Source organism: Nematolebias whitei, chromosome 1 (genome assembly GCF_014905685.2).
Source record: "Nematolebias whitei isolate Nwh7 chromosome 1, NemWhi1, whole genome shotgun sequence".
NCBI classification, from domain to species: domain Eukaryota; kingdom Metazoa; phylum Chordata; class Actinopteri; order Cyprinodontiformes; family Rivulidae; genus Nematolebias; species Nematolebias whitei.
This window is the reverse complement of record NC_056498.1, coordinates 48607026-48622765: the sequence shown is the minus strand read 5'-3', so window position 1 is coordinate 48622765 and position 15740 is coordinate 48607026. Positions and strand designations below refer to the sequence as shown.

The 15740-nt window shown below is 41.3% G+C and overlaps 1 protein-coding gene across 1 annotated transcript in view; it reads right to left on the bottom strand.

Moving 5' to 3' along the window:
* The window catches only part of LOC119423797 (signal-induced proliferation-associated 1-like protein 2), a 111539-nt gene that overhangs the window by 26668 nt on the left and 69131 nt on the right, over positions 1 to 15740 (bottom strand). The window contains exons 10-13 of the mRNA XM_037691246.1: positions 13584 to 13730; positions 11867 to 11970; positions 9314 to 9402; positions 6063 to 6436 (exon numbers count right to left, since the gene is read on the bottom strand). Of these exons, the coding sequence (XP_037547174.1) occupies positions 6063 to 6436; positions 9314 to 9402; positions 11867 to 11970; positions 13584 to 13730 (714 nt within the window). The remainder of the gene's footprint in view (positions 1 to 6062; positions 6437 to 9313; positions 9403 to 11866; positions 11971 to 13583; positions 13731 to 15740) is intronic.

The following is a 15740-nucleotide window of genomic DNA, read 5'->3' as shown; positions in this document are numbered from 1 at the left end:
CTAGTAGATGTAGCTAAATACGCTAGTAGATGCAGCTAAATACGCTAGTAGATGCAGCTAAATACGCTAGTGGATGCAGCTAAATATGCTAGTAGCTGTAATCTGCACAGCAGCCACTTCTTCCGCTCATCCTCCATCCCTCGTTCTCAGCGGAATGATTATATTGTCCTGTTTGAGCCCTGACAGGTGGTGTTCCTACACGTTTACATTAACTCCACAATGCTCGGAGAAACTGCATTATCTCGTACTCTTCGCACATAAACACCGGTTCTGATCCGTGTCGAAGGTCGCGCCCATGATTCATGTTAGGCAGCATGGGGACGAGGAATAAGGATATGTTGCTTTCAAGAAGCCAGACTTTCTTGTAATCTTTAAAATGTCCTTAATGTTCCAGAAAGCTCTTCTTGGATCTTGGTTGCTGTTTCACTCATTTTTAGTGCAATGCATAAAAAAATAGAATAAATGCTTAATATTTAGGTTTATTAAGACATTTAACTTGAACCTATGAATCATTCAGACATATAAAATATGTTCCTAACCTCAAAGAATGAAGCCATTGTTGTGTCAAAACAAACAAAAAGTTTTAACACACTTTGTCTGGAACAAAGACACTATTTAATTCTTTGTCTTCATTTGAGAAAAATACTCTAAAACAGTATTTTAGCACCAACATGTTGATTCCCAAAGCTTTATTAACTAAAATCACGTCACAAAAACTCACTGGGATTATGATCTCTTCTTCAAATATTTTATGCTTTTGTACATTTTAATTTGTTTATATATTTTCCATTTTCTTTTGATTGTATATGAACAGGTGGTAAATGTGTGTAAGACTGATTTTTGTGGTTATTTAGTTTATTTTCTTGTGAACCTGCAGAATCACCAAGATAAACTTTGTTGTGTAAATTTTGCAACAATCCAGATTCTGATCCTTCAGATGATCAGTTGAAGGATGATTTCTGGTCTTTGCTGATTTTTCCCCTGAAGACACAACTTTAACAGATGCAGAAACTTTTCTAGACTTGACACTTCTTTTGTTCCTCAACATTTCTTTTTTTAATACGGTGCACAATACGCCGTCATAGTTTTGAGAAAAATTAGTAAAAAAAATTGCAAAATTCAAAAGAAAAACCTTGAAATACCTGAGAAAACCTGGAGAACTGTCAAATTCAAGAGTACAGGAAATGATTTACTGGACGTATAAAATCATCAAGGGTTAAAAACTGTGCTGCAAAACTTTTATCTAAATTCAACTTTCTTTTAAACATCAGAGTCAGCTGGAAACTCCTAAAAACTCACATTTTATTTATTTATTAAACTTTATTTAACCGAGTGAATCCCTCTGAGGTCACATCTCTTTTGTAAGAGAGGCCCGGACCTGAAGGCAGCTAACATGCATGTTTTTAGACTGTGGGAGGAAAATCCACTCAAACACGAGAACATGCAGACTCCACACAGAAAGACCCCCGGTCCAACACGGGGATTGAACCCAGGACCTTCCTGGTGCGAGGCAGCAGTGCTAACCACTAAGCCATTGTGCTGCGAATTGCATGTGACGCTTATATTCATGACATTTTAGGTCACAACCTGCAAAATGTGCTCCTGCTGATTTAGCTTTCTTCAGGTTACTCTCAGTGTAAAAAAAAAAAAAAAAGACCTGGACATTAAAGGTGGGAAGGAAGCATGGTGGTAATCAGAGTGAGGGACCTGAGGTGGGCAGCGCTGAAACCTCTCAGACAGACCAATGATTCGAACAGACAGCAGCAACATAACCCCATACGACACAAACTAACAGGTTCTCAGACCGAACAAAGTCACTTTACACAGACGGGCCACAGGGGAGGGCGGCACGGTGGTTGGTAGAGCTGCTGCCTCTCAGAAGGTCTCTGGATCAAATCGCAGCCTGGGGGCCTTTCTGGGTGGAGTTTGCATGTTCTCTCCGTGCACGCGTGGGCTTTCTCCAGGTACTCCGGTTTCCTCCCACACACCAAAAACTTGCATGTTAGACTGACAGGTAACTCTAAAATGTCCCTAGGTGAGAGAGAAAGTGAATGGTTGGTTGTCTCGTTTGTCTCCATGTGTCCCTCTGATGGACTGGAGACCTGTCCAGGGTGTCCCCTGCCTCTCATACAGTGACTTCTGGATGTGGACAACAGTGATCCCTGTGATCCGAAAAGGAAGAAGTGGGTAAAAGATAATAGATGGATGTAAAAGAGCATCTCAAGAGCATCTCAGCGTGACCTCAGCAGAAGTAAGGAGTACCTTCAGGAGGATTAATCCGCACAAAGCAACTGGCCCAGACAACATCCCCGGAAAAGTGTTGAAGGAATGTGCTGATCAGCTCTGTGAGGTGCTGGCAGACATCTTTAACACCTCACTTACCCTGGAGACAGTTCCCACCTGCCTGAAGACTGCCACCATCATCCCAGTCCCAAAAAGCTCTACAGTGACTGGTCTGAATGACTATCGGCCAGTGGCCCTCACCCCGATAGTCGCTAAATGCTTCGAAAAACTGGTCATGACTCACATCAAAACAACCATCAACATCAACGAGGACCCTCATCAGTACGCATACCGTGAGAACCGATCAACAGAGGATGCAATCTCCTCTGTGGTCCACACTGCACTCAACCACCTGGAGCAGAAAAACTCTTACGTCCGTATGCTCTTTGTGGACTTCACATCCGCCTTCAACACCATGATCCCCCAAACCCTGATGGACAAACTATCCACACTAGGACTAAGCCCCTCCATCTGCAACTGGGTACTAGACTTTTTAACAAACAGACCACAGTTAGTGAGGATCCACAACCTCTCCTCCTCCACCATAACCCTCAGCACTGGCTCTCCTCAGGGATGTGTGTTGAGCCCCCTCCTGTTTACTCTGCTCACATATGATTGTGCAGCTACCCATCCAGGCTGTCACATTGTAAAGTTTGCAGATGATACAGCGGTGGTGGGATGCATCACAAACAATGATGAGTCCAGCTACAGGCAAGAGGTGGAACACCTGGAGAGCTGGTGCAGAGAGAATAACCTTCACATCAATGTGAAGAAGACAAAGGAGATGATTGTGGACTTCAGAAGGAACAAAAACACCTACACCCCCCTGAACATAAGAGGATCTGCGGTGGAAGTGGTCTCCAGCTACAAGTACTTGGGTGTACACATGAATGACAACCTCAGCTGGAGCAACAACACCACCAGCCTGATCAAGAAAGCTCATCAGAGACTCTACTTCCTCAGACGGCTGAGGCGAGCTGGTCTGGGAAGCTCAGTCCTCACCTCCTTCTACAGGTGTGCAGTGGAGAGCATCCTGTGCTCCAGCATCAATGTGTGGCATGGAGGCTGCACAGCTGCAGAAAGAAAAGCTTTGCAGAGAGTGGTGAAGGCTGCACAGAAATCTGTTGGAATCAGTCTCCCCACCATCACAGACATCTACACCTCCAGATGCAGGAAGAGGGCCACCTGCATCATGAAGGACCCCACCCACCCAGCACACACACTTTTTGCCCCCCTCCCCTCAGGAAGGAGGTTAAGGAGCATTAAGTGTAGAACCACTAGACTGAGGAACAGCTTCTACCCTGAGGCTGTTAGACTCATGAATCTCTAACTAGAATAATCACTGTGAAAAACCATATCATGTTGCTGCTGATCTGTTTCATGTTGCTGCTGATCTGTTTCAATGTTGATGTGTTCATGCGTGCACATCTGCTCACAGACTCATGTTCATGTTTGTGCTGATGTTCAATGTTTTATGTTATGAGTGCTTAGTGTATATTTAGTTGATGTTTTTCTTAGTTCATATCTTAGATGTTATTACTGTTTTTCTTATACATTTTATTGTTGGATGTAACTGGGACCCTGTGTACATAATTTCGCTCCACCACATGTACCACATGAGGTGCGAATGACAATAAAGAAACTCTGACTCTGACTCTGACTAAAAGAGATAAAATATGATGGATGGATGTGAAAGTGGGTAAAAGACGATGGATGGATGGATGGATGGAAAAGGGGTTAAAAGAAAATGGATGGATGGAAAAGCAGTTAAAGATGATGGATGGATGGATGGGTGGAAAAGACGATGGATAGATGAAAAGTGGTTAAAAGACGATGGATGGATAAAAAGAGGATAAAAGACGATGGATAGATGAAAAGTGGTTAAAAGACGATGGATGGATAAAAAGCGGCTAAAAGATGATGGATGGATGAAAAGGGGTTAAAAGAAAATGGATGGATGGAAAAGCGGTTAAAGATGATGGATGGATGGATGGATGGATGGAAAAGGGATAAAAGATGGACGGAAAAGCAGTTAAAGACGATGGACGGACCACAGGGGACTTTGGAGAACCTCCCTTCATTTTGCACAGCTGGATGAACCGGGTGATGGGTCAGCGAACTGTGAGTCCGAGCAGGTGAAAAGGTCAGGAATCAGGCTTCCATCCGCTGCGTGCATGTGTGCGTGCATGTGTGTGTGTGTGTGACAGAATGGATAATAGACGGTATCATTTGGCAGTGGTCGTGTGTTTGTGTACTCGTGTTCCAGCGCAGTGGATTTTGCCGTGAGCCGTGCACCGTGACAAAAGGGTGTGAGTTTCCACTGGCAGGCAAACGAGTTCAGTGACCCAACAAGTGGAGCCACAGCAGAACAAAGCATTTAGCCAAAGAGATGAGGGGAATAAAAGAGCACCAAAACATTTAAAAACAACATTTAATCCAGTGAAAGTCCCTCGGTAAAGTGCGCAGATTACCTGTGGACCTGATTTCGTTCAGTCCCCAAACTATTCTGGAGGGATTAACATCATTCCTTGTTTTTATTTTCCCAAAGAAGATTTGGGAAATAAACCACAAGCAGCTAAAGTCTCATAAAACTCAAATATTACTTTGATTTCAGCCGAGATCAGGTGAATGTGAAGATAAAACCTGTACCTCCTTGGGCCTGGAGGTCTGGTCTCCCAGAATAATTTTCTCCTTTATTTGTTAAAACAGCTGCATCTCGATCAAAAGTGTTTTTTTAAACTCTACTCCAACTAAAAAGTAGAAACTCTAAAGTTGGCTGCCATTAAAGGCGCTCACTGTAAAGTCAAAGACTGGACGAAAGAAAATATTTAGATTAAAAAAAACAAAATATGGATCAATAAAGATTGATATCGGTTAATGCGTCCTTAAATTTAAAAAATAAAAAATCGTGAGCAAAATCTGGGGCATTTATTTACCTACTAGCTGAGCGCTTTCTTTACATTACATGTGCATATTGTGTTTGTTTTTTTGTGTATTTAATCCAACAAACACAAAACAATAAACCTCTCATTAGATTCAGGTGTTGCAAATAGAAAATAATCTATGCAAATGTTGTTTTGTTATTTTGCAAACTCTTGCTCGCTGCAGTGCACACTAAATAAAAATAAATAAATACATTTTTGTACATAAGCCTCTGGTGTTCACGTGGTAACATGAATGGCAGCGCAGCTACTGAGAGAGATGTGCAGCTCTTGTTGTAGATCAAGATTCAACCACCGGATGGCGCTTCGCTGATTTATTTTATTTTTTTACACACAGACAGACGGAGTGAACCCCCAGGTCTTCATGATCACCACCTCCCAACCAAATGTCCCAACACAAACCAACACATAACGAACATGTAAACTAGGCTAACAAGAACAGACTAATCACTAAAAGAACAACGGTAAACAGCTAACTGAAATGATTAACAATTAAATTTTACCCATAATTCCTCTCTGAGGCCATGTGACCAGCAGTCAACCACAATGGACCAATGAGGACGTCTCATTGAGTCACGAGGACCCACGCCCCAAGAGAGACGTGCATTGGGCAGCTGTGTGAGCGCCCGGGTGTGACAAAACTAAACGTTTTTGGTGGCAGGAAGCTCGTTAGCACGTCCCCCCCAAAAAATAAAAATAAAAATCCATAAATTAGCTGCAGCATTGTGAAAAAAGTAGCGGCTTATAGACCGGAAATTACGGTATTTTACTGTAACATTACAAACATAAAAAAATAAATAAAAATAAGTAAGCCAATGTGTTTAATGTGTGCTGTACCTCGAGTGAGAAGAGATCTCGCTCAGGTCTCCGATGCTGCCTTCAGTCACGTGACTCGACAAGATGGCCGAGGGGAAGCCTTGCTGCAGGTACAGCTTCCTGTGATCGTCCTCCGTCATTCCGTCCTCGTGGTGCTCCGAAACCCAGGGGTGTCCCTGCTCCCCCGCCCTGCCCTGCAGCAACACCCGCGCCCCGGGGGGCACGCAGGGATTCGTGTCTATGCCGCTGTCTGTGGATGCCCCCTTGATGTAGGTGAGGCCCAGCATCTCCGGGTCCATCAGGTCCCCGGAGCCAAAGTGCTTATCGTCGCTGTTGCTGGAGGCGTTGCTCGAGAGGGTGTTGCTACTCGAGTGGCTCGAGTTTTTATCGCCCATCTGGTTCAGGAGGACAAGAAGGAAGAAGAACGTCAGGCGAGGTCCAACGGCAGCTGCAAATATTCCTTACAGTCGTTTAAACATGATTGTTGCACCAGACGAGGACTGCATCGCGTTTATGTTTCTGACGCAGGGCAAGCTGATCGCAGGACAGAAAAATGAAGCAGAACTTCCTGTATCCTGGATTTATCTGATGAATCAGTTTAAAAAGGCGGGTTTGAGGAGAAAACAAGCGATAAATGACACAGGATTGACCCGACACGCTTATTTCTTTGTGCTGTGCTCAACGTTACTAAATCAACTTAAAACAAATCACATAAAAAACAGCTACAAAATAAAAATCCAGCTCTTGGCATTAGAGACGTTCAGCCTGCCAAGAGAACGGTTTAACGTTTGTCCACATGCCGTAACCTTCGCGTAAACCAGGGATGGGAATTTTTTATTTTCCCCAGAGGACCAGAGAAATTGTATTTCCTGCAAAAATGTAGTGTGAACGCTTATTGCAGAAGAACTTTATGAAAAACAGCTGAAATTAGCTAAAAAAAAAAAACATGCTGAAATGGAAAAAAAAAAGCCTAAATTAGCACAAAAAAAGCAGAAATAACGCATATTTCCTGAATTAGGTTTAAATAAGCAGAAATGACCACAAAGATTAAGAAATTAGCTAAAAAAATTTTGAAAAACAAAAATCTAAAAAGCCAAAAAGGCAGAAAGAAGATTAATCTACAAGAAGGAAAGAGCTGAAATGAGCTGAAAAGCTACAATTAGCATAAAACAGCTAAATACTAGCGGAATAGCAGAAAAAAATTAAAATAGCTGAAATTAGCAGAAAGAAGTTACTTACGTTGAAAGTGGCAGAAATTACCAAGAAAATTTTGATTTATCTGAGAACAGCTGAAATTTGCTCAAAAAAATCTAAAAAAGTAGCTGAAAAGGTAGAACAAGCTTAAATTAGCACAAGAAAGTAGAAAGAACACATTTGTCCAATTAGGTTGAAAGAAGCAGACATTAGCACCAAAAAATAAAAATTATCAGAAAAAAGCTGAAATCAGCAAAAAACAGCTGCAAAGTAGCTAAAAAGTGGCTAAAATTACAAGGAAGTGAAGAGAGCACATTTTGGATGAATTAGGCTGAAACTAGTTTAAATGAGTGCAAAAATGAAAGAAAGATGAAATTAGTATAAAACAGCTAAATAGTTGCTGAAATAGTAGAAAAATCTGAAACTTGCAGAAATAAGTTGAAAGGAACATAAGCTGAAATTAATAGGAAAAAAGGATCACAAAACAGCTGAAAAAAACAGCTGAAAGTAGCCGAAAACAAGTTTAAATTTGCACAAGGAAGCTGAAAGAAGCTGAAGCAGAACAAAATGTGAAAGGAGCAGCAAAAGGTTGTAAACAGATCTTAAGATTCGAAGGAGGTAAAATGATTCATCTTCTAAAAGAAAAATATGTCTGAAAAGGCTAAATATTTCAAAAAGCTAAAGTTGCACCAAAACCAAACGATAGAACGAAAGAGCTGAACGTTTTAAATTATGATTTGTTGATATAACTTGAAAACTGTGGGACAAGAAAAATGGATCACGATAGAGTGAATGCTTCATAAACATTGACAATAATAAAGAGCTGCATAAAAAGATGGAAAATAGTTTTTAAGACTGATGATCTATAAGACATTTCCAGTTAGCAGGATGGATAAAATATGTCTCCCCAATGCTCTTTAAGAATATTGTGATAACATATTTGATTATTTATGCAAATAAATAAATAAATGAACAGTGTTATACATTTGTTTTTTGATGTCATTAAGGTTCAGTTTAGCTCTGGAAACATGACTTCAAAAACACGCTTTAGCTCATCTTAATCTAAAAGTCTTTGATAGATTTCCTCTAGATACTTAATATAAACATATTTTACTTTCAATAATAAATTGCAGGTTTTCAGCAACTTTTTAAAAAGTTGTTTTCTTTTCAAAGATACTGAGGGCCAGATGGACATGGTCCCATGGCCGTATTTGGCCCTCCAGCCACATGTTGAACACGTCGACTAAAACGCGTCCTTTAACCTTTAATGTAATCTAAACGTGAGCTGAATTTGAACAGCCGACATTTGCTGAAAGCAGGAAAATAAAGCCGGAAAGCAGCAGAAAAACAGCAGAAATGTAAAAGAAGTGAGCCGAATAGGCTGAAATAGGCAGCGAGAGGCTAAACAGATTATTAAAAAATCTGAAATTAGAAAAAAAAAAAAAAAAAACCTGAACAGAAAAAAGCTAAAATTATCAAAGAAGCAGCGGTAAAAGCTCAAAAAAGCTAAAATTAGCCAAAAGATAAGAGCATAAAAAGTTGAAAATGTTAAAAAGAAGCACGAAAGGCCAAAATTAGCAACAAAAAAGGCTAAAGTTAGCAGAATACATAAAAAAAAAGTAGCTGAAAAAGAAGACAAAAGCTGAATTTTGCAGAAAGAAGCTGAAATGGTCAGTAAAAGGTTGTAAACTGCACAAAAGGTTTGAAGGACGTGAAGAGAGCTCCGTTCGTTTTAATGAGATAAACATGGCCGACAAAGATAAACATTTCAAAAAGTAAAAACTGCACAAACACCAAAAGTTCCAGCAGGAACATCATGAAAAAGCCGTATTTATACAAGAAAAACTGAACTCAGTGGTACAAATGCTTAATGAGCACTCGCACCATAAATTTAACACATCATTAATTTTAGTAAAATAAGTCCAACAGAACACCCAGAGACTGGTCCAGAGCTGGGAGCAGATAAAACCCAGTAACCCAGCAAACGTTTAATTATTGAGCCTCGTTTAAAAAAAGACGATCATTTCTTAAAACTTTAATGTCACGTTCTCAGCTGGAGCCACGAGACCAGACTTTACCCGGGACAGCTTGTTGGGCGAGTCTTTCCCTCCGTCTCTCTGTTTCACAGGGTTCAGGATCTTGGTGGACGGGATGTGCCACTTCGCCTCTGCAAAGAAACAGGAGAACCAGCCGAACGTTAGGAGAGAGCAAAAAGACGGGGGAACTGGAGAAAACGGCATTTTCGGTAAAAAACAAACAAAACGCGAATGACTGCAGATGTTTGTTCAAACAACTGGAAATGAGTCACGAATAAAACAAGCACAGCAGAACGAAAATGAGCAAAACAGTAGCTTAAAGCTAAAATTAACAATTTCCAGCCTATAAGCTGCTACTTTTTTCACAGGCTAGTTTATGGATTTTTTTTTTTGACGTGCCAATGAGCTTCTTGCCGCCAAAACCTTTAGCCTTGTTATATCCGGATGCTCACATAAGATACATGTCTCTCTTGGGGGGTGGGTCCTCATGACTCAATACGACTACTTAAATAAAGGTTAAAACAAATCTGACCAATAAAATTACCAAACAGGTCACAGTGGAACAATGAAATGGGGAGGGGCGGGAATCCCCCTTCTCCCCAAGAAGGGGGATTCCCCTGCATGTGTAGAGTAGGAATGCACGATATATACGGTGCACGGTACAAACAAAAGACATTTAGCCTACGATAGAGATCTGTCTTCTACCGGCTAACCACAGTAACGCTGTGTCTGATGTAAAATCAGAGTTTTCAGATTTAATTGTTACTTTTTTTTAGTTGAAAACTGTGCGTAGGCGGTGGTAAAGTAATTTCTTCGAGAGCTAAGTAGCGAAGCTACAGGCTAACTACGGCCGGCTTGTCGTAGTGTTGTCGTATTCGGACGCAAAACGCTGTGTTCCGTCGAAAGTTTTTTTTTTTTTTTCCCCGTCGAAAGTTAAAGTAAGCATTGGTCAGCTTTAGAGAAACCTGCTCTCTGATCTGTGATAAAAACGCTGTGTTGTGTGATTTTACTGCGAGACCCTCTGGTCAAAGCCACAGAGGAAACTGGTCGCCATTTTGTGTCAGACCTCCTTAAAGCGGAAGGAGACGCCTACTTGAGGGTTGGAGGGTGAAGTGTTTCAGTGTTCACTTGCTGTTCATTTCTTAAGTGAGAAGACTGGAAACTGTTAAGAGTTTTGTTTAAAACATATGGCTAAAAATACATTTGATATCTTTTACACTGTTTTGCACTACAAGAAGAATCCTAATACTTGATTTGTTTTTTAAAAACTCTCTGGACCTAGTGGTGGAATTTTCTTAATTGAGATTATTTTGTGGTTTAGCAGTTTTCAAAAAAATTAGATGGCAAAAGGACACTATGCTTTTTTTTTTTTTCCACTCCTATTGCAAGTTTTATACCAAAAACATATCGTGATATATATCGTCAACGCCACCCTTCACAATACATATCGTGATATGAATTTTACGTCATATCGCACATTCCTAGTGCGGAGCATGTGAGAGGGGGATTCTCCTGCATGTGCAGAGCAACTTTTACTCAAGTCTGCTGGCGGATCCTGACAGTGGAGAAGGACAGCACTAACCCTAACCCTGGTAGGCTTCTATTTTTTATTTTTTTTAAACCAGCCATGCTACTGGCACTGTTCAGAAAAATAAAACCATTTACTGTACATATTTGTGTACGTTACCGGTACATCCATCCATTATTTTTACCCGCTTCTTCCATTTTGGGTCACGGGCGTCGCCGGTGCCCATGCCCTGCTATCACTGTGCGAGGGGCGGGGTACACCCTGGACAGGTTGTAAGTCCGTTACCGGTACATATTCAATTCAAAGTTTAAAAAAATCTTTCTGTGTAAACGTCTCATGTTACAACATGGACACCCGCGGCCTATACATGTACAAAATGACATTTTTTTTATTTAGTAGGAGCAGCTTATATTCGTGTGCGCTCAATAGTTCGGAAAGTACGGTGGTCAAACAGTTGCTAAACGTTAAACATAGAAAAGCTGTAGCTGTAGCTAAAATGATCAAAATTATAACTAAAACCTATAGCAAAGAAGAGTCCAATAGCTAACATTTGGTAAATAGTTGCTAAATGTAAAAAAAATTAAAAAAAGCCAAACTGTAGCTAAAAATTTAAAATGAGCTAAACCATAGTTAACAAAAAATTAGAAAAAATGTGGGTTAAGTTAGTAAAATGGTTGCTAAAAGATACCCACAACAAAACAGTAGCTAAAAACTCAAATGAGCAAATCAGGTGCTAAAATTTAATAGCACATAAATCTTAGCTAAATGCTAAAATGATCAGAACTGTAGCTGAAAACTAAAAAGTAGCTACAAAAAAACAAAATAGAGCCATTTTGTGGCAGTAGATTTCAGAGAATGATGTTTTGGAGGTATTGAAGAAATCTTTCTGTACACGTATATTTTATGGGGATGTTTTCTTTTGTAAAGAAGGTGAAATAAAAAAAATTACAAATATTAAAATCTGTAGTACACTATTCTTGATCAAGCTAAACTTTGTGATATAAAAATGTTTAAAATAATCTATATTACATTTTAGTTGATTTTAAACGAAGAATGAAAAGATTCACCTGCAGATCTTGTTCTTTCCAGAGTGGGCTCTCTCTCCCTGCGGATGTCTCCGTCCCCTCCCTGGATGTCCCCCGGCTGCTCATGAAGGATCGGGGATGGACACCTGGTGACAAAAAGAGCTCTTAATGATTTTCTGTCTATGAAGTCAGATTTTATGTACCGGTACTTAACTAAACTAACTAAACTAATCGATCTATCACAGACGTAAAGCAAACAACCTTTATGGTCAAATCAGCTGAGCACGGCACAACTTGAAGGAATGAAAATGGACTGCAGCCGTCTAACTGGACCACCAACCAACCAGACGACTGACCAGATGACTGACCGACAGGAGGGACGACCAAGAGACTGATCGGAAGAGCAACCAGACGACCGACTGATCAGACCGACAGGACGGAGGACCGACTGTCTGCCTGGAAGACTGACCAGACAACTGACTGGATGACCAAACCACCCACCCATCCATCCACCCATTCACCCATCCATCCACCCATCGATCCATCCACCGCTTGTTCCTAAGTTGAGTCTTGGCGGCAGAAGTTTGAGCAGCGAGGTCCAGACATCTCTTTCCATAGCCACCTGTAGCTCTTCGGGGAGGACTCCAAGGTGTTCCCAGACCAGGTGAGAGACAGTCTCTCTAGCAAGTCCTGGGTCTTCGCTTGGGTCTCCTCCCAGTTGGACATGCCAAGAGCACCTCCCTGATGAGGCACCCAGGAAGCGTCCTTACCAGATGCCCGAACCACCTCAACTGGCTCCTCTCGATGTGGAGGAGCAGCGGTTCTACTCAGAGTGTCTCGTGGATAATTACCCAGGACAGAGTTGTACCTCGTAAATGACGTTTTGCACAAATTTCACTCAAGGTGGAAAGATTTCACAAGATCTTTAAGCACTCCGAGTATGAACAAAGGATGACTCTCAGCTACTACCACATCAAACTTGGGCTCAACATGGATAAATCTGAAAGTTATCCATTTTTGTGTTTGCTGATATTGATTTGCAGTGATGGCCATCTTAAACTGGATCAACAATCGTCTTAGTTGTAGACGAACATCCAGTAATTACTTCCCGAGCATTTCATTAAACTCTGTCCAGTGGTTTATGAAATATTTTGCTAACAGACAAACAACGTTGGTCCTAACAGTGCCCAAGTTTTAAGCAAACCAGTCGCCAAGTCTGTAGCGCTCAGTGTGTGTTGAGAATCAACCTCAGCTTCTATTTCACCACATATTAGCTGAATATCGAGAACATTGTCTGAATTGTAGCATTTCTTTGGGTGTGGCGGCCTGTTTGAACTGGATCGTCTCAGAAAGTCGTAGACGTTGTAAATCCCATGTTTTATTCTGAGAGTTACATTTGAGACAGGCGACATGCTCTTCCGAGCACAAAAAAAAAAAAAAAAAAAGGGAAGTTGAAACCAAAACTTTAAAATGATTAAAGCACAAACTGAAAGGTTGGAAGACATAAAACTCATCAACTTTCATATTCCTGGAGCCGGCGAATCGTAGCAGGAATAGCTTTATTATGTCGGATTACTTCCTGTGCAAAACGTGCAACAACAGAAGTGCACCGATGATTTGGTCATTTCACGACAAAAAAATAGACGTCATTTTGCAAAACTGCGAGGTCTGAGAAAAGGTGCAGGGGGCTGATTGTGGCCGCAATTATTCTGGGGAGGGAAAAACTTTTGGGGAAAGAAGCTGGTTTTAGGTGGAGTACCCATCATATCCAGGCTGCTGGGACCAGCTGCTGCTGCCACACGGTCCTGGATCACTGGAGGACGACTGGTTACTGGGCGAGCTGCGGTAGTGCTGGTCTCCCTTGTTACATATGGTGACCTGAGGGTTCTCCAGGTCCTGCATCATCCTGGACAAACGGAGGCAGCAAAAACACAAAAATTAAGAAATAAAGCCTAAATCGTTTTGTTTCACTGTTTAAACAGAAACCGTAACCAAATAAAGGCCCAACTTCCTGTAAAGGAATGCATGTTTCCCCATGCCTTTTACACCAAACTTTTAGACTAATAACACCTTCATGCGTTCAAAATAAATAAAACAAACAAACAAAGCCTTGCACGGCCTTCCTGAAGGCTAAGGGTCAGGCGTTCCGGTCCCGCCTACTCTACATCAACATATAATTCATCCTGAGGGGCTTGACTGAGCTGGGCCTTCTCTCCTGACAGTGAAGTCCTGACCAGTGACGGAGAGGAAAATGTAATTTCAAGCAGCACTCTTAAAAGCACGTGCACGTAACCTAAGTAAAATATTGCACAAGTCAAGAGAAAATATAAGGATTACAAAATTAATGTGCATGAAAACGAACGAGACAAAATTATGTCATTCCAACTGTTAATTTGTTAATCTGTGCGTTTGCATATTAAGCTTTGATCTGTAGGTGACATGAAAGTAAACTTGTATCTGCAGGTATTGAAGTATGTGTAGGTACACGCAGCGATGTCTGCGTGTACAGTTATATATGCGTGTATTGGTATTTATATATTTATGCATGTATTGAATCACTAGTTTGATGTTTTCGGAAGTCTTTCAGATGAAAGACGAAACGTTTTCCCCAAAAATAAACTGTCCACATGACGTGATTTAACTTTTTTTTTTTTGTAAACTCCACACATGTTTCTGCCTGAAGACAAAAATTTAAAATGATCTGATTGGATAACAATTTCTTTAAATCCTACTCAACTTTAAAGTAGTTTAAAGAAAATAAGAGAAGAACTGGATAGAAAATATTTACTTGACATAAAATAAACACTAAATTAAAACTGCATATGAGCTGAATACTTAGGACTTCTCTAAAGGAATCGAAGGCCCTGAGGGTTCACAGCTGCTTAGAATAAACCAACACAAATGACACTTTAATAAAATGTGGTTAAATGAGTTTTGACTGTAAGAAGCCTGAAAAACTTCACATTAACAACACTATTACAGGGCGTCGCGGCAGAAAGCAGCGTTTTGCATGTGAGCGGTGGATAATCTAAAGGAAATGTAGCTGTCGGTGAGGCAGCATGTGTTGTTCCCTGAAGACAAACAGAAAACAGATTAGTTCTGCTGCGGTGAGGAACCCAGATGGTGAGTGAACAGAAAGATTTCTCTCCGTTTTGTTTGTTTCCAGAGGATTCCGGCTTCAAACAGCCCCTTCATAAAGTTTAATAGTTTACTTTGTGTCGGCATCGTTTCACCTCAGCCCGTTCAAAGGAGCGGTCTGCTCCCTGAACGTTCCCGACGTCTTCGTACAACTCGGTGCACGGACCGACTGAAACAAAGAATAGTTTGAAATCGCAGGAAAACTTCTGGTTCGCTCCAACGGATTTATTTTTGTACGTTGAAACGGTCGACACGGCTCTGAACTCAGATCTTCCTGAGGTTGGAAACGGTTGATGTCACGATCCAAACGATTAATTCTTTATAAAGAACGATCACCAGCAGGACAAAGATTTAAACAAACAACTTTTTAAAGACGTTACAGCTCAGAACTACTTTTTCCATATTTTGGCTTTTCTCTTTTCAGGGTCTCCACAGAGAGTCCTCCTCCTCCATCTCTGTCCCCTGTGTCCTCTGTCTCCAACTACCTCCATGTCCTCTCTAACTGCGGCCATCTCCTCTGTCTTTTCCCTGGCTGCTGCATTTCTAACATCCTTCTACCAATGTACCCACTGTCCCTCCTCTGGACGTGTCCAACCCACTGTCCCTCCTCTGGACGTGTCCGACCCACTGTCCCTCCTCTGGACGTGTCCGACCCACTGTCCCTCCTCTGGATGTGTCCGACCCACTGTCCCTCCTCTGGACGTGTCCGACCCACTGTCCCTCCTCTGGACGTGTCCGACCCACTGTCCCTCCTCTGGACGTGTCCGACCCACTGTCC